The 19,828-nt window shown below is 38.3% G+C and overlaps 3 protein-coding genes across 3 annotated transcripts in view; 2 read left to right on the forward strand and 1 right to left on the reverse strand.

Moving 5' to 3' along the window:
• LOC5509849 overlaps positions 1-4,302 on the reverse strand; it is a 31,923-nt gene extending 27,621 nt beyond the window's left edge. Inside the window, exons 1-5 of the mRNA XM_048722798.1 lie at positions 4,159-4,302; positions 3,143-3,282; positions 1,900-1,971; positions 1,273-1,347; positions 201-259 (exon numbers count right to left, since the gene is read on the reverse strand). Coding sequence (XP_048578755.1) covers positions 201-259; positions 1,273-1,347; positions 1,900-1,971; positions 3,143-3,282; positions 4,159-4,209 — 397 coding nt within the window. The 5' untranslated portion in view covers positions 4,210-4,302. The remainder of the gene's footprint in view (positions 1-200; positions 260-1,272; positions 1,348-1,899; positions 1,972-3,142; positions 3,283-4,158) is intronic.
• Positions 4,303-5,308: 1,006 nt separating this feature from the next.
• On the forward strand, positions 5,309-9,789 carry LOC5509862. The gene is made up of 7 exons (XM_001630299.3): positions 5,309-5,462; positions 5,886-6,026; positions 6,308-6,430; positions 7,072-7,227; positions 7,474-7,564; positions 7,816-8,057; positions 9,496-9,789. Exons 1-7 carry the CDS (start codon positions 5,405-5,407, stop codon positions 9,687-9,689), a joined length of 1,005 nt encoding a protein of 334 aa, XP_001630349.2. The 5' UTR covers positions 5,309-5,404; the 3' UTR covers positions 9,690-9,789.
• A 2,319-nt stretch (positions 9,790-12,108) lies between these two features.
• Positions 12,109-18,615, forward strand: LOC116616809 (uromodulin). Its single transcript, XM_032378864.2, has 3 exons — positions 12,109-12,541; positions 13,316-13,430; positions 17,801-18,615. The coding sequence occupies exons 1-3, from the start codon at positions 12,200-12,202 to the stop codon at positions 18,169-18,171; spliced, it is 828 nt and encodes a 275-aa protein (XP_032234755.1). The 5' UTR covers positions 12,109-12,199; the 3' UTR covers positions 18,172-18,615.
• The last annotated feature ends 1,213 nt before the right edge of the window (positions 18,616-19,828 follow it).

The following is a 19,828-nucleotide window of genomic DNA, read 5'->3' on the forward strand; positions in this document are numbered from 1 at the left end:
TGATATTGCAAAGTACAGTTTATCTGAGCAATCCAACACCACCTTAATTTAGGATAAATGATACTTTTAGAAAAGATATTGCAGAGTACAGTTAATCTGAGCAATCCAACACCACCTTAATTTAGGATAAATGATACTTTCAGAATGATATTGCGAAGTACCTGTAGTTAATCTGGCTACACTTATCGTGATAGACTTACCAGAGAGAACAATAAAAACATTGTAAATAAATAAAAGTCCAACATTGAATACTGATTGCCTGAAAAAAGTCAAAAACACAATAATTACCTAAACAACAGTCAGATGCTTTTTTTTGCAAAATATTTTAAATAATTTTAACAAAATTCATACAATAGCATACTCTATGAATATTATGGATCATAAAATATAGTAGGAACACAAAATATTTGGTGAAGTAATGAAAGAGGAGGGGAATAGATTTGTGTACTTTAGGCTGGTAAATTTGTAATTGTAGTTGTACACTTTGTGCACAAATTTTCTATTGTTATACCACTAAAACATCACACCATGAAAATTGTAAACACTGTCATTTTTTACCCATGAGGAAATGTGGGTTATGACCCCTCATTTTGAATTACATTATGGCGTCTGTTTACAATAATGTACATAGGTATGCACATTGTATTCTATGGATTACAGTATTTCATTACTACCCTTCGGTAGCCGCACGCTAAGGTGCAAAAACAACAGAACACCATATGTGTGTGACTCGTGCTGGGTGCCTGTGAACTGGTACCACTACACATTTTTTTAGAAATCAAATGGGTATATAAATACAATGCAGAAAATATTCCTAACTTAAAAATTATAATACCTAACATATTACTTAAGTGCAAGTGCAATTAAACACAATTAAAAAATATCAATAATCTTATGAAAATACAACTTCAAAATCACACGCCCAATACGAAAACCCGGATAAAACCCTATAGGCAAAAAAAACCTGGAACATATTCCTCGTTCAAATGCGTTGATTATATAGTCTCGAGCAATAAGGCCTTAATCTAATATACCATGAAGTTTGGTTACACAGTGGTACTAGCGTCCAACATGCGAGATGAAATAATTATCATATCTCTATCGTATATATACGATATGTAGTGCTAAAGTAGTTATGTAATCTTACAAAATAAAAAAATAGTTGTTATATTTAAACAAAAGATCACGTAATGATATAACACATACTCAGAACCGTAACGAAAACGCTTTCCAACTGCACGTTGTTACGTCGGAAAGCATTTATTCACTCACCAGATATAAGGAAACAAGCAATAGACAGTGGTCAGCTGAATACAAATGACTGCTAAGACATATGCCACTATGGTACTAAAAATAAGAAACAACATGCCTAACATGAGTCTGGAATATAGCACATAGGGACTTTCACCACAGGTGGCCCAGTGTGTTAACACATCAGCATATAGGGACTCTCACCACAGGTGGCCCAGTGTGTTAACACATCAGCATATAGGGACTCTCACCACAGGTGGCCCAGTGTGTTAACACATCAGCATATAGGGACTCTCACCACAGGTGGCCCAGTGTGTTAGCATGCCAGCATATAGGGACACTTACCACAGGTGGCCCAGTGTGTTAGCATGTCAGCATATAGGGACACTTACCACAGGTGGCCCAGTGATTAAGCATGTCAGCATATGGGGTCTCTAACCACAGGTGTCCCAAAGTTTTAGGGCACTTTGTATGGGGCCTTTAACCTCTGTAGAAACAGATTTTATTCCCAGCCGCGACGTTGGAGTATCTTTCTGTTTCTCAGCATTGAATTTAACTCGTTGAAACTTATGAGCTTAGAAGAAGTGTGTGTTCCTCAGTAAATAGAAATAGACATTCTTTATTCATATTAGGAAAGGACTGAAATACCTCTTTCTGTACTTGGCTGCATTTGACACCAGGTAAACTCCAATAAGACATAAAACACTCACTCCAAATAGCCTGGAAATCAAAGGAAAACTAACTCTATTGGCATTAATCAAAACTGAAGGATTGGATATTCCATGAAAATTGCAACAAAATAAGAAAACAGTACTATTGTAAGAATGTGTTAATATTGTAAAATCTTAACAAAGTCTTAATAGAACGATTTCACGTAACCACTTTTAACATGCTAATGAGAAAACTAACATGTTAATGAGGCACACGCGCGGTAGGTTCACGCTTGGGAGAGTATTGACAAAAAAACAAATATTTTATTTGTTCTCTTTTATTCTCAAACATTTCACAACCCGGTGAAAATGTTGAAGCGGTGATACATCAAATTGGATCAACTGTAAAAAAGAGGTTGTAGTCAATTCTAGGCAATTTTATTATCCTGTCCAAAAAATTTACGCAAACAAAACAATTGAGAGAATCAGAGTTCCTAACTTATGTGAACTACTTGTCCAGCTGCTTCTCAACCTTATTTATAAGAGCGTTCACTTTTACCAGAGTTTCCATGGCCTTTGAACACATAGCTGTGTGAGCTTCTTGTGCTCCCCTTGCCGTTTCCTTGCCCGTCTTTTCTTCTTGGATTTTGGTTCCGATTCATTTTCGCTCTCAGAGGAGAATCCTGCGAATGTGGTCGTTAATTTGTACTCAACTTTTTTTGTGCAGGCGTCTGCTTGTTCGCATAACGCATTTGTTGCCTCACTATCTCCGACTGTGCGCCGACATAAATGGACATTGAGGTAGATGTTGACGGATGTGGAGCTGACAATGCTTGTTTTACGATGTTTCGCATGTGCCTCATTAACATGTTAGTTTACTCATCTCATTAGCATGTAAATTAAGTACGTTAAATCGTTCTAATGTCTCAGGCCCGAACCCAGGATTTTTCTTGGGGGGGGGGGGGGGGGGGGGGGGGGGCGAGATCCGACAAAGTGAACTGATACAAATCTGACCACCCCTGAAAGAACAAAATGGGATTTTTTTTGCCTTTGCAGTATCTTCACGGGCGTAATGTTGGATTTGGCAACAAATACAAGTCTGACTTATGGATTATTGACATATCAGAGTAATCTAGCTTATGCTTTATAGTTTTGTCTACAAATAGCACATCAATTGAGAACCGAAAGTGGACTTTCGGCCGTTGTGCACCCCCCCCCATAGGTACGGTCCTGTGTCTTACAGTTCTCCAGCTATGAATAGAAGAGGGGTGACACAAGGTATGAAGACACAGGCAAACTTCTTGTTGTGGAGACAGGGACCAGAGCTGTAGATGCCTTCATCCTTGCTACCAGCGGTTGAAGAGATAGGTGGAAGGCCGACCTGCGAATAAGTGACAGTTCATTTTTATAGGGTGGGAAGCCATGGGAAATATGAAATCCTTAAATGTTTGGATAACATATAATCTGTGCTATTTTATTTGACCTGCAAAGAATTCTCATTCAGAGCAAATATTTTGCTAATCTGTGTATGGCATTTTCATGGGATACATAAAAAAGTTTGCACCATTTTTCTGTAGTGAAGTACTTTTTCACTCAAACTTCACATTGAAACCCACATGAATGCTTGCTACTTAACAGCAAACTTTTAAGCATATCACTCTATGGCCTGACATTGTTTTTATGACCTTTTTAATTTCACTACCATTTAGTTTATAAAAGTTACATGTAACTTTATTTTATGCAATTTCAAAAAGATGTCCAAAAAATTATCGTCACCTAGATATTTATAAAGGACTGGTAAGTCATTTTAATTGAAAAATAATTTAGCAATCCTGGCGCTGAGTAAAAATTGCTAGCAATGCTTGGAAAAACACAAAGCGCAACTTACAATATTAACACATTCTTATAATAGTACTGTTTTCTTATTTTGTTGCACAGCTGAGTTAAGCAAATTTTGCTGAACTCAGTTTTGTGTACAGTAGTAAGTCTGGCAAGATACCAAAATATAGAAAGAACTGAATTGGCACAGTGTTCCTATGGATAGTTCCGTTTTATTTTTCTAATTGTTTGCTTTTTTAGTTTATTGCTATAAGTTAAGTAACTTTCTTCTAACCAAGGGCTTCTGGACTATTGTTGGAAAAGTGTCTACCAACTGCCACTACAGTTTTGCTGTGAATGTCTTTACTTAGTACGTGTGAAAGTTTAGAAGAGAAATAATGTCCAATGTCGACTCAGAATCTTATTAGAGCGCTCTCACCTCAGTTACTTGTTCGCCGCTGACTCGTATCTGCCGTAAATCGGTATCCATCTTTACACAACCTCAGAATCCATTGATTCTAGTCCGAAGAACTGCCAAGACAGCTTAGTATAGTACTTTATGGATGATGAATTGATTTGGTAATTACAGATAAAATGCAATACTATTGAGATTTATGAAGTACCAAGCTTAATTTTGAGCGGGTGTTTTGAATATGCTACGTGACCAGGCCATCACTACCAGGCCAAAGGGGCTTGGTAACGTAGGAGGGGGGGGGGGGGGGGGGGGGGGGGGGGGGAGAGACCCGGCAATAACATAGTGTGGGAGTCCGAGGCTCCAATTAAAAACAAAAATGATATAAGTACCTGAATGGTTAAAAATGACAACCGTATATGAGCCAATTTTGTAATCTATAGTTTGATAAATTTTGTAGCGTCCCTTAAAAGTTCAATTCACTTCGTTTGAGTTTTGTTTTACTTTAAGACGGGATGTCGTTTATCCCCGTCAACTATAGATAGGAGAAGGAATTGGCCTGAAGGCTAGCTAGAACCGGCGGATTGAAGTACTGTACCGGTCATTTCAAGAACTAATTGTCTTCACACTCAATCGTGAAATGCTTACTTCCTGTGTAACGCTCTCGTCATAAGGGACCACCAGATCCGATTACGATTAACACAGTCCCCGTGTTAATCGACAAATAGACTTTGAACACGGTTACAAGCTCTCGTAAGCGACCGCTCTTCGAGGCTGATGAATCACCAGCCTCCCCCGCGGGCATCTCTCGGTGGTTCGAAATCCGAACGCAAAATTCTGCATTCATCAACTGTCCAATACTACGAAAATAACGATTGCGGTTAATTATTGCTTCTTCTATTGGTGTTTCTTTCTATTATTCTGGATAATTTAAAGCTGGGTAAGATGTCTTTTTAGCGCAATTCACTTTTTCTTTCCTTTTTCACTTTTTCTTTTTCTTTTTCTTTTTCTTTCACAAAAACAGAGGAAGTCTAGTATCCCTGTCAACGGTAGTAAAGAGAAGGAATTTTCCTAAGGCTAACAAGAACCGACCAAAAATACTTGTCATATCAAGAACTTTATTAATTACAATACTCAATAGTGACATAGTAGATATTATACAAGCCCTATTTATCCTCAGGGCAAAAAAGGAGCCATAAATAACCCCAAACAACAGTCCCCCGTTCAATCAAGTACCTTTACTTCTGGAAGTGCTGCTTTAAGGGTTGCCAAGATGGATTTTCTCTCTACCCTTGTCGTTGCGTTTTTGATTTTGGTATCGTCCACCCAAGGTACGAGAATCATACATTAAAGCAGCGTTTGTTAAAGAACGTGCGAAAAAATATACATAATGAGTTATTTAGAAATCAAACGCTGAAAAAAATATATCTCATTCGGCTTAGTTGAAGGCGACCTTAACATTTAGCTCGTCATTTAATGACGAAAAAAGTGTCCAAAATCGTTTGGACGCATTATGCGTACGTCTCTAGTATAAGGTATAAAGAAGAGACGACCTAAAAGGGGGTCTTTCCTCTCTCAACTAAAAATCTATCTTCAAAAAAGTCAAATGGTAGAAATGTTGCTCAAGTCCTTTTTTTTTTTTGCTTCCCTCGGCCGTCATCACCGTAAATATGTTAAAAAAGAATAATAAAATAAATAGACACAATTTTTATAAGGCCCTGATATAAATATCATTTTCCGGTTACCTTACACAGGTGCTCACCATGATAAGTTGTTCAAGAAAATCAACACAGATGGCCCGGTATGCTTTAAGGCAAAGGGCGACCAACCAGCTGTGATTACTTACAAAGGACACGAGCGAGTTTTAAACGGCATCAAACTAGTGCACGTATCCGGTAGAGTAAAGTGTTTCTGTGTCACCCCATCTGCTATTCCTTACACACCCATCCTCTCAAAACACCCACACATTTTCTTATTTCTTGATAATTTCCATATAACTAGCTCTGGGAACAGAAATCTTGGCGAATCACCAACTTGCGAATCGGTCCTGAGACCAGATAGCTCTCACTGGATAACTTTTATTGTACAGCGTTCTCGCTATGATCGGTGAACTTATTTTTAGGTCAACTGGATTGCATGAAAAAAAACTGTATTTATGTGTGTTTTTGTTTACAAGGAAAACTATCATATGATGGCAGGACAAAGAATTTCTTTGGCTGTGGAAAGAGAGACCATTTCAACATCTTCATCACTGATGTGATTGACAATGTGGTATTTCCCAGAAAAGATATCGTAAAAGGTACGGGAACAGAAGAGAGAAGAAGGGGAGGGTGTAAAAGGGGGCAGGTGAAAGGGGACAGGGAAGAGAAAACAGGAGAGGAGGGGCATTGAAGAGGGGACAAGAAAGGGACGCCGGAGTAAGGGCAGAGGAAAGAGGTATAGAGACAGGGAGACAGAGCAAAAAAATGGCATAAAATTTTCCAATTCTCAATATATATGCTCAAGATTCCGCATACAAAGAATTCCTCAGACCAACAGCTTAATTCCAAATGTTAAAGAAATTTAGAAGATATGAAATTTAGATATTAGCTAGCAAAGTTGGGCTTAATTTTTTTTCAGAGCCCGACTAGTCCCTGAAAACGAGGAAAATTCATACTTTGAACATTTGAACATTGCAATTCAAGCCTCATATCTCGAAGACGAACCCATTAGAAAAAATACATTTTGATATGCTGGTTTACATAACATAGGAGCTTCTATGCAAAAATTTAAGCTTACCGAAGTAACCAGACCTTATTATTATTTGTTTTTTTTTTGCTCTGTCAGACAGGGGTATATGGACAGATATGAGAGAAAGAAGAAAAATAGGGGGCGATGGTGGACAATTTATTATACTGGACAGCTTTATGCTTACATAGCATAACCGTTACTTTTTAACAGTGATGGCTTTTCCCCGTATGCGTGTGTACGTCCGCAGCGAGGGCTGCAGTGATCCTGGAATTGTTGGATGCGGTCAAGCTCGGATGATCGTAAATGGAGTTGATTATGCTCCGGGCGGACGGGGTTTTCAAGTGGTGGTGTTGGATGCTATGGAAGGTAAGGTTAACAAGAAGGCGCCGACAAGATCAAGCTTAATGTTCAATACGAGTCTAATTTAAATCCAAGAGGGGACCTAGAGGTTGCCAAAAAATGTATATTATCGTTTCTAGTGAAATTACTTGAAAATGATATCTCACATATTTGTGCTGTAATTAAGCTAATGGAAGGATGGCTATTCCACTGGGCTTTGCTGATTTCCGTGACTTTTTATTCTGTTACTTACCAAGTATCTAATTTGTTCAGGTAAAATACTTGGTACCCGAAGATTTGACTCTTATGGCCAAAGAAGCGAGGCTTTGAAAGCATACCACTACTTGAGATCTGTTAAAGGCCAGTAAGTATGCACATGAAGAGCCTGATATTATTTTGCATGGCATCTCAAAATCTTTAAGTCGGTTGTTGGGTCATCTTCAGATATAACACAAGCAGTATAGAACAGATTCTTAATTATGGTGTATGTGTTTCTTTCTTTTCTTTTTTAATATGTGTATTTTTTTCTTTCTGTCATCTTTTATAATCGGCCAAAGTCATTACTGGAACCCCTTTGCAAATAAATAAACCTAAATGCTTTTTTTATGTTTGTAGCAAAATAGTTCTTGTGGCGATCGCAGACGAGGCCTGGAATCAAGGGTCCCACTTCCCCATAGACAGAGAGCTCATACGACTTGGCGCAAAAGGACCAATCATAAGGCAACTTCGAAGTTCTCTCGCTCTGATTGGGTATGCGGGCAGAAAGCGACCTCGTTGGATGAGGTTTGGCCAGAACCCTCCGTCAAAAGGACCTACCACAGTCAATTCAAAGATACCTATTATTCCTGGGGGAAAAGGTACGTTTCCTTTAACGTCTAGTGAATGAAAGAACGGCAAACTCGTTAAATATCAAAATAAGACAAATCGCCAGTGGCGGATCCAGGGGTGGTGTGACGGGGGTGACATGTCACCCCCCCCCCCCCCCTTTTGGGCGATTTAAACATAAAAAGATAACTCGTTGCAAATTGTTATAGCCGAATTGGATGTATCGCGATGCTATTCACTGGAACCAGAAAATGGTCGTAACAGAAAGCCAGGCTGTTGCACTAGGCGAAACAAGGCATGCATTTTGAATCAGAACATTCTGACTGGCGGGACAGTAAAGCACTTTTCAACAACATTTTTAACCCGAAAAGATAGCAAATTGGTGTAGTCGAAGCAATTTCTAACCCTAAGCTCTAAAATCACTGTGAGACCGGTGAGACCCCCTAATGAATAGCAAAAAGCGTAAGAATTTTATAGCAGCTGGTTGAATTGAATGTCCTAAAAGATAGGGCGATGACCCCATCGTCTACTTTTATGAGGAGCCCTCCCCCTACCACTTGCTAGACGGAGCGCGACCTGAAAATTCATGCTGGCACATAGTAGAGTGGTTAAGCAAAATGAAGCTGCGAGATACTTATCAACATGCCTCACTGGCAAAAGCCTTCGCAACAGAGATACAAGAATCCTTGGCAAAAAATGAGATTTTAAACAGCTGTCGCAGGAATAGGCATATGAGTTTATAAATGAGCTCGAAGGAGGTTATGTGGGAATAGCAGCTCCAGACGCCGATTATCAAGGATCCTTCACTCACTAAATATAGTCGTTTGCCACGCCTGCAATATAGCACGCAATATGTTGGGTTCTTACCATGAGCTTTTCAAGTTTTTTTGACTCGCCGGCATAATTCCTTTAAAACTATGTTGTGATTTATGCACTTGCACCCGTGTGTTCGTCCGTAGTAAAAGGAGCTGTTATGCTTTCTGTTCTCTACTAATTCAAAACTTATTTAAGTAACGTGATTTTTACAAACAGGGAAAATAAATGTATTCTCGAAATTTTGTAGAAGATTTTGTAACAAGAAATATATATTCCTTAAAATCTGAAAAAAAAATCGAGACAGCCTGTCAAAAAAGTCACCCTCCCTTTCTAAATCCTAGATCCGCCACTGATCGCGCATAGTCTAAGAAGTTACGCGGGGTTGAAAATCAGGTCAGATCAACTTTGGGTTAATTATCACATTTGTGTAAAACCGGGACTGCGAATCTCTCGTCTTTTGGAATAAGGATGTTAAGCCGGAGGTCCCGTTTCTCAACGGTGTGTTGGGGACGTAAAAGAACCACTGGGGACGATGAACCATGGTAACCATCCTCAGTGACATTATTTACACAGTGAGTCACACTCATTGTTCTCATGATCGTCTTTTGAACTACACTAATATATTTTTATATCTACTAATTATAATTTGATCAGGGAAGAGTTATTGGTACGAGATGACCAACCGTGATTGCACATCAAAGACAATGCTGTTCGCCGATGTGTCGCGCCCATTCCTCCTCAGTCGTAATCAGCAGCTTAAGGTCTGGTACGGAGAGGATCTTGATGACGTGAATGAAATGGGAAATGCAGGCCGCGCATGCGTAGATGTGTATGCTTGGCTGGCCTGATTACAGGTTCAGTAATTATGGTTTTGCCTTGAAGTAAATTATGTTGACAAAGAAATGTAAAAGTAACTTAGAGTTAAACATCAATAAATGGGTAATGTTATCAAGTTGTTTATTATACTTCCACATTTTGAATGTAACCTTATGAGTTTTGATGCCATAATTCTCGATGAAAAAGGTTACAACAACCAGACCTAGATTATTCCCCCTTTTTCCTAGTAAGAAAAATGTAGCAATTATATAATATTTTACTTTTCATTTAGAATGTCAAAACTTGAACACCCTTGATCACCCTTTTCTGCGTTACTATTTATATTCAAACGAAATAATAAAATGAAGAATATACAAGCGTCGTTCAGATTTAAATTTGACAATTGTTAAACTTTTCAAAATAACCAACATTCAATTTTATGGTCGTATCAAAAACGATCTCGAATGTGACAACGAAGAGGGGAGACTATTAAGTATTTTCAAGCTAAATACGTTTTGCAGTTATTGTCGATAAGCATTAAAATGTTTTTTTTTCTCGACATGGCTAACCAACTAGTAGCAACCTGTCCTAAGAAGAATATTTAAAAGAAGTAATTTACACAGACCCTGCGTCACCGGGTGTCCATATCGGGCCACGGCTTATTTTCAACACTGTCCTGCGATGCGTCCTCCGTAGCCTACCTGTAGGCTTTGATAGTTTCTCCGGAACGAAAACCCCGGAGTTCGCATACACCATCCCTATTTTGGATACACTTTTTTTTAAGAACGTCTAATTTTCAGTTGAGGCTGGTGTTTCGCTTGACACCGTCATTGCAGGGGGTGGGGCGCTTGCGCGTTAATCAACAGATCATAAACAGAGGGCGTTATCAATATTAAACTTCGCACAGAACCGTCCATGTTTATACGATTGCTCTAAATTTTTCACCAAAGATGACCCAATGTATGGAGAGTGCACACATTTAAAAATTTATTTCACGCAATCGAGAAGTAGCACTTAAAAAGTAAACAACATTTTTTGCACTTATTTGAGACTGACGCAAAATTGAGCGTTAGCTTTTTGACGACACTACCAGAATCAGTTCAATATATGGTCATACAGCCTCTAGACCAGAAAAATTGACGTCGAAGTACAGTCCGTTCGAAAAGCGTTTGTTAGCCTTTATTACCCGAGTTTTTGCAAATAACAACCGCCAATTATGTACAATAACTCATACCAACTTTGGTTAGGCTACGTTCAATAGAAAGAAAGTTGCAACCCTAGTTGTCGAACGCAGTTTATGCAAATTACAGAGGATTTAATTGTATCTGCGTGAACGCTAGGCATAGGTGGGAAGACAATCATTGATATTTTAATAATAAAATAAGTTTTTTTGTTGAAGATAATGTGATACAAAATTTCCCTTTTTGTGCCATATGAAAAAACCGTTGTCGTTCTAGGGGTCTGGTACCGAGCAATTTTAGTTTCTTTTCAGAGACTTTCTCCATTGACTAAAGATATTCACAGTCACTGTTTTTCTCTTTTGAAAACAATTCATAAAGTTTGCGAAGCACCTGCGGTACGGCAGCCTTAAAAATGACAAGAATCATGCAGGTTTTCCAAATAAGGAGTATATTAGTTTCCTTATATGGAAGTGACCGCGTCTGGGAAGAACGACAATTTTTGGCTAAATTTTCTTGAGATGGCAATAGGTTAGTGGCATAGGTTGAAAGACTAATCATTAATAAAATATTTGTAATAAATTGAGTGTTTTTGAGAAGATAATGAGATTTAAAATGTCTCTCTTTTTGCATAGCCTGCTTGCAGTCGGTACTCGGTGTTATCATCGCCGGAAAACCCGCTCCGTACGATGATCGGACGCTATCTTGTATTGAGCCGCGCAATTCTCGCCCCCAGGAAACGCGTGGCTCAAAACACAAAACAATCGAACGGAGCGCGTTTTCCGGAGATGATAACACCGAGTACCGCCTGCAAGCAGGCTAGTTTGTGCAAGTAGTCGTAATTTTATTTTGGAGTGATTAAAGAGCCGAGTAAAATTAAGAATAAACATGGTCATAAGGAAAACTGACTAGTGTCGATAAAATCATCATCATTATGATTAGTTATAATCCAGCCATACCGAAGCGAAGCTTTCGCTCGCCATGGGAATTTTGGCTGAAAGTCACTGGACGGGAGAGATCAGGAGGCACTGATAGCCAGGGTCATCCAACCCTTATTCAGTTTAAAAAAGGAGATTTGACCATATTTTTTGTATTTTTTTAAAATTAGAATTGACATGTCTTTATCATTGGTCAATACTCAATAAATTTAAAACGCGCTCGTTATTGTTGTTATGAGGTAACCTAGGTTCGTTGTTGCTACCAAAATAAAACAATTTAATCAGGGATTAACAAAGAAAACACCTGACCCCTAGGTACGTATAAGGCGTTTATGACTAATTAACGAAAATCGTCCTTATAACTCGATGCGAGTCATCAAGATGAGACGCAACTCGGAAACTCGATAGTGAAGGCGTATCACGAATATGCGTTCGCAGTTCGAGTCTCTTCTCTCAGCCCTTCTTGTCTCATTGCATTTTCTCATGGGCGTAGAGAGTCTACGCAAAATCGGTGACTATTTCAATGATATTGACATGAGCCGTGTGGAAAATCATCGGCTCAATTTGCAACCAAGGGAAGTTGAAAATGTCGAAGAGAGACTTGGCTGTATATTGGCCTGCTCAGGAAAGAACTGGTGCTATTCTGTAAACTTTAAACACACCCCTGAAGAAGACGGAAAGTTTGTGTGTGAGCTTTTGACAGGGAACCGAATAAATAACTCTGCACTTTTCACCAATAACAGCTCATTTACACACTACGGAATCAAGGTAATTAATCTATTTTTGTGTTACAACATTTTTTTACTCACGGAAGAAATTTTCTCGGTACAGGTTCTCTAATCAAATTAAGCAATTATATTAATAATCAAGAATAGTGTAAACAGAATAAAAAAAGATAATTCAGTATTAAGGTGTTATTTATACAGCATTTCATCAAAGGGACTTGACTCAAGCTAGATTAATTAAAATTATCGACCTCGATGGAAGACACTCTTTTTTTAAGAACGTATAATTTATAAGATAGTATAATTTGAGGCTGAGCCGTTCTTTTTTTGGGGGACATTTTAAGGCTAAATATGTTTTTAACGATGTTCTTAAATTTTAGTATATATAAGAATATAATACCCAATGAATTATTAGGAAGAGAATTACACTAATTATCAATATCAGTAGTAGAGTAGAATAGCGCCAATTCTCGATCTTTCGATTTTTTTTCACTGATCGCTTTCGGTTTTATTTGAATATTGAAATATCTGATGACTATCATCAAACATACTTTATTTTATGCTGTGGTTTAACAATGGCGCTGTTTTATTGCCGCGATGGGATTAAATGTTATAACGTGATAAAGAAATGCTGTTCTTCCGTGTGTAGTGAAGTCCCTACAACAATTGATCCATACCTGATTTTTCCTGCATCTATGTTTTTTGGGGGGCTTGAGTATACTTCTGCCGGTAAAAGAAACCCACTAATAATTTTTGTTGTTGCTGTTGAATAAAATAACAACCCACTAAATGAAACTGTTGGCTTTGGTTTGTCTAGGATCCTTGCAGCGCTACTCCATGTCTGAATAATGGCAAGTGTGTTTTGCTGCCAGACTCCATCAACTTTCAGTGCGAGTGTGCGGGATTATTCACCGGGAAACTTTGCGAGAAAGGTACAGTATTCTATTAGAAATGCATTTGAGTTGACAGGATCAAAAAAGATCGCCCACATTAGGAATGTTTGTCTTTGGAGCAACAAGGTCAGGCAAAAGCGAATTTTCTAGACCACGGTTATTTTGATCAAGCAATGGCGAATTTCTATTTTTATTTTAACTTTTTGATTTATAAGTTTATACAAGAATCATCTTTTGATGGAGGGAGGTAGCTTTAAAAAAATTTCGATCTTACTTTTCGATAACAGTACGTTGTATTTTCGTCATTTGAAGCAAGAAAGTCATGGGAAGCGAATATTCTCGACCACAGTAGTTATGTTGATCAAGCAACTGCGAACTTCAATGTTTACTTTTCGATATCAGTACGTTGCATTTTCGTCTTTTGAAACAGCAAATATTCTCGACCACACAGTAGTTATTTTGATCAAGCTGCGAATTTCAATGTTTACTTTTCAATAACAGTACTTTGAATTTTCGTCTTTTGTAGCAGCGAATATTCTCGACCACAGTTTTTATTTTGATCGAGCAAATGCGGATTTCAATGTTTACTTTTAGATAACAGTACGTTGTATTTTCGTTTTTTGAAGCAGCGAATATTATCGACCACAGTTGTTATTTTGATCAAGCAACTGCGAATTTCAATGTCTACTTTTCGATAACAGTACGTTGTATTTTCGTCTCTTTAAGCAGCAACGATAAGTGTTTCGCTGTTATCGGGCAGACTTTCGGCGGTACCCAAATAAACATCGTAGAGAAATAATACTATAAGCTAAAAGAGAAATGATGTTCTATTTTTATTATGGGTTTATATGGGTCTGTTGATTTAAATTCGAGCCCTAAACGACACAATTTAGACGAAGACGAAGCGACGATAACATTCTTGTTTGTTTGTGAAGAACGCGGTAGCAACCCCTGTTATCGGGCCGACTTTCGGCGGTTTATAACCCGAATAAACATCGTAGCTAAATAATGCTTACGCTAAAAGAGAGCTGAAATGATGTTCTGTCTTTATTAGGGGTTTATATGGGTTTGTTGATTAAACCCATTGACTCCTGGCTTTTTTGGAGCTGAATTTACAAAAAAACATACTGAAAACAGATACCTCCCCCCCTATTCTGAGTTTTATACAGCCCGTCAAAGTCAAACACAGCTGCACCTAGTCAGCGGTATCCAAGCTTTCCAACAGTGCTTTGCGGTCCCCACTTTTAATCCCTCGTCGTTGTGCTGAAGCCAGCACAAGTTGATGGTTGCTTGTATTTTTCATCAAAAATTAGGAGAGTGTCTCAGGACATGATGAAATCTTTTGGGGCATAATTGAGTGCTTTGCTTATGGGTATTTGCAAGCAAAGGTGGATTCATGATGATTTTTTCTTGTTTGGCTTTGCCTGGATGAGAAAATAATTTTCTAATGAATCACTACAGCTCTCCTAAATGCTGTCTTTTCTGAAACCAAATTGATTGCAAAATTGTTTACACTGCTATTCTGGGTCTGTATGACCTGGAATTGATTTGTTTGGCTTCGGGGTAAAAAGACTTTTACTTCAATGTGGACTTTAAAAGCACACTAGCATACACACATTGGACAACGTCGGGGAGACGGCGAATATGGAGTTCATCCAAGATGCATCGGGCTGACTCATAAAAATTCTTCTTTTTCTCTGCAATTCGGTGAGATAGAATAGCTAAGCATTTTCAGAGTCATGTTATGTATTTTACACAAGAAGGCCTTCATTTTTCTTTAATTTACGATATTTCTAGATGAATGAACTTCAATTCTTCATGCAAACGTTCAAAAATCATGTCACTCAAGAAACCCTTGTCACTGGAATAAGATTTACTTCATTTTAAAGACTTTCAAGCTTTTATCTGTGAAATACCTGTCTTAATAACCACAATCTCGGTGTGAATATAATGGTATTAAGTTCTGGATGTATCTTTTTCACTAAAAGGGGAATTGGAAGAGAAGTGTGTGTGGTAAACACAGATTTATGATTGATTGTTGTTTTAATTTGCGAATCAGCGAGCTGTGAAAACTTTTACTGGGAAAGTTGATCCCTGCGCCTAATATCACGCACTCTATGCATTTCAATGTCCTTAATGTCCGAGAAACGGTTGATTGGATCAAGCGTATTGTATGAAAGATTATTATCGTTAAAAAGAAAGGTATTTTCAGTAAAAAATATTTTCATCACAGCCTTCGCCGGTTCACATTGCTAAAGATGTGATCGCGCGTAAGACTCGTGTTGCTAGGATACGTGAGCGCTAGCCAATCAGAGGCGTATCTAAAAATAACTGCTTGTTCTAAAAATAGCTTTCGCGGACGACATCATTGGAACATACCCTAATATGGGGGACTCGTTCTCTTACATCATGGTCTCTTGGTTTCGAAAAAAAACATAGTAAAAGTCGAGATCCGGAAAAAGTCCATTTCGGTCACTAAACGAAACTAAATATCGACTTCGAAAGGTACCCTTCGAAAAACTTTACCATCTCTACGCTTGTGGTATTAACAAAACCATGCCGAGTACATAGTTCCATCTGAGTGGGGCGATCGTTCTCAGTGTGATTGGGGCGACGGTACCTTGGGGCGATCGTTCCTGATACCTCCCCAACTTCCCTGCTTAGATCTGCCCCACCCTCCCTGTTACCAGAGGACTTTCTCTTTCTCTCTGTTAGCAGGGAACTCCTGAATACTAACATGCAGGTAATATCTCCCTTACATCTTGTTCCAGCTCACAGAGATACATTAAAATGATGTGACCTTTTTAAATTTGAGTATCACTTAATATAAAGATAAAAAATATAAAGTAGTCCTCTAAACATGTCCTGAACACATGCTATGCTATTATGATTTTCATTCCTTTCAAGTAAGTTGAAAACTATTGGCTGAAGAGGGGAATATGAGTCTCATTAGAGAAGGTATTGCTTACATCTGCCCCACCCTCTCTGTTACCAGAGGACTTTCTCTTTCTCTCTGTTAGCAGAGAACTCCTGAATACTAACATGCAGGTAATACCTCCCTTACATCTTGTTCCAGCTCACAGAGATACATTAAAATGATGTGACCTTTTTTAATTTGAGTATCACTTAATATAAAGATAAAAAATATAAAGTAGTCCTCTAAACATGTCCTGAACACATGCTATGCTATTATGATTTTCATTCCTTTCAAGTAAGTTGAAAACTATTGGCTGAAGAGGGGAATATGAGTCTCATTAGAGAAGTTATTGCTTACATGCTCAATGTTTTCATTCTCCTTTAAAATAATAAGTGTGGGTGTGAGGAGGGGGGGGGGGGGTAATAAGGCCTTTGGTGTATTATCACTGGTAATGACGGTCTACAAGGTCTAGCTAATGCAAGAAATATATTTCTGGATCTCAAGAATTACTAGAGTATAACTAAATCGTTTCTTATCATATTGTAATTTTGATTACAATATGATAACAAACGATTTAAAAATTACTTGTTTGAAAAAACAACCTTGAGTAACACAAATCATAGCTGTCAACTCTACCGCATTAGGCGGGAGTCTCATGCTTTTGAGCCTTTTCTCTAGACTAGTTTTCTTGAAAATATCCATACATTTACCTTATTCTCCCGCATTAGCTATCTTGGTACTTCTGATACATTCACCGTATTTTCTCAAGATTTTTCCTAAAGCGAGTTTGAGAGCTTTGAGAAATATATGCAGAGGGGTAAGTTGTAGGGGAGAACAACCTGGTATATTCATTACACCATGGTACTGTACTTTCATTTAAATGTATATCATAAGCTTTGCTTGACTAAGAACTTTCCAGCTTTTTTTAGTGAACTTTAAGCAAAATTATTCATGTATTTATATTTTTCCACAGAATGAGAAGTTTGATTTGGCAATTTCCCCATAAAACTCACACACTTAATGATCCCAGAGATCAAATGGCCACCAAGCTTCTGGACATGGGGATTTGCCAGTCCACTTGGGGGAGGGGGTGGAGTTACTCCATTTCAGATTTTGGTATTCACATTTTTTTTAGATTGAACCAGATAATTAACAACGTAAGGGAAGTCGTGTTCTATTATGGGTTGTTGTTTTGCCTTTTGGGTCAAATTATCAGGTTATTTATAATATGGGTGTCCATGTTTGTTGATAGATGCTTTTAGTAAATTGTAAAGAGTTTTGCTTTGTTTTTTTATTGCTATCTTTGAAGGGTATAGGACAAATCTATTTAGGCATTTAGAGTTATTTTTGCAATTTAAAAAAACGACAGCCATTGATTGATATTTTTCAGAACCCCCATTCATTGAGACGAGAACCCAGATTATTGCTTGTGTTACGTTCCTCCCCCATCTTTTTGTGGCCTGCTACAACTGATATCCATTTCGAATCGCAGAAATAGACTTCCCGGAATGCGCCTCTTACACAACACTGTCTGATGCAAGCCGCAACGTTAACTCGCCACAGACCACAAAAATCTGCGACAGCGGGCTCGTGAAAAAGTGGTACCGTTTGGAAGGCGACGCTGGGACGGTCATCCCATCTGCCTGTCCCTCAAAACGTATATGCAACACTGATGCAACTGGTTGGGTGAGCGGCATGCATCCTACGGTGGAAGAAGGAATTGTAACACGTAAAGTTTGTTATCACTGGAGCACTAAATGCTGCAACTGGTCCAATGACATCAGAATCCTTAACTGTGGCTCGTATTATATCTATGAGCTAATAAGACCTCCGGTTTGTTCTTTGCGTTATTGTGGCGAGTGATCTAGGTGTTAGGGGGATAGAAGGGCCCCACAGAGTTTGACCCAAAAATTGTCGTCATTAATTTACCTTCGTAACGATTTTGCAATGAACAGACACAATAAGAACAAAAAACAAAAGGCAGCCCAAGGGGAATAAAAACCCCCTCTAACCCCCCTCACCCCCAAAAGATCCGCTACTGGCCCCATTTAGCTACAACTTTGTTATATTGCGATATTTTCCATTGAATGTGGTATTTCTTGAAAATTGCGGGCCAGGTACATTGCCATCAAGTAATGTCCTACATGATAATATTGTTACTAATTGGAAGTAAATATAATTTGTAATTTTGTTTTCTCTCGTATTCTCGGCACCCACTAAAAATAAGTCGTTATGAACACTAATAGAATTGTATTATGACATTTTGCAGTTTGATTCTATTGATTAAAGTGCACAAAAATTACCCAATATCACGTATGTCATTTATCCTCAAACCCTTGCCTCAAAACAGAAGAAACGTATTTTCATAACGGCATTGTTTGCAATGTATTTTCTTTTTTGTTCGCTCTCCCAAAAATGTTATACCAAATGACCGCCCCCCCTCTCCCTCCATCAGCAAATCCAGGCCACATTCCGACCTGATTGTCACCAATGTATGGTTTTTATAAACCTAATTGTGGTTGAGCGTCACATGCAACAAGCATAACAATCGTAAAACTGTTTTATTTATTTTTAGCGGTAGTCTATACCTAGCCTTTCCCGGCCACTAACTCCCCCCCTGTTTTCTAGCCTGCTTAGTAGGGGGGGTGTTGACACCCTGGCAAGTGCTCATGCACTTGCGCGTGATCTTCTAAGTTTAGCAACCACGCGCGAAACGCGCGAAATTCGCTGGAAAAATCCGTAAAAATGCATCGGAGAAAATGTCAAATTATCCTATTATTTAATGTGTAAAACAAGTAGAATGAGACATAAGGAATTAAAGTTGGAGTCACAAGCTAGCTCATGTGTGTTTTTTTTTTCATACATTATGTAATGATTGAGAGTAGATTTTGGGTTGTGATTTTTGCGATGCCAACTAAAACCCCGAAACATTGCCCTGCCGTCTTGTTTGTTTACATTATTCTTAGCCAAATATTTCGTATTCTAAAGATTCTCTACACTAACACTTTAGCTGTTTCGATTCATCAGGCCTTTAAATTATAAACCGGGGTCTACCCTTAAACTACCTCATTCCTAAGGGGCGAATTTTGGCCTTGAAGATAGACTACTTGAATCAACTGGTCTCTGAAAATTGATCACGTCAGCTTGCTGTCCTTCATGTTTTTCTGGGGTTGTACGAACAGGTTGTCTTAGCTTTTGACGGACTAAAATAACATATCGAGCACAGATGAGGATTTGCCACAAGAATAATCAGAATGCAACTAAGCCTTAAATTCGAGGAATATTTTGCCAACTTTGGCTAGAAAATGAGGTTATTATAGGTGTATTTTATTTTTCAAAGTAAGTGTCTGCGCTCGCTTCACACGCAATCGAAAATGACGCCATTCCCGGCGCGCGCGCACGCTATTTTTTAAAAGTGCGTTATTTATAAAATATCTGTTTTGAAATTTTAATCTTGATTTTTCATTGTCGATGCATTAGGCGATAATGAAGCTAGTTTTTTTCCCCTCGGTATGCATCG

The sequence above is a fragment of the Nematostella vectensis genome, chromosome 15, assembly GCF_932526225.1.
Source record: "Nematostella vectensis chromosome 15, jaNemVect1.1, whole genome shotgun sequence".
Classification (NCBI taxonomy): domain Eukaryota; kingdom Metazoa; phylum Cnidaria; class Anthozoa; order Actiniaria; family Edwardsiidae; genus Nematostella; species Nematostella vectensis.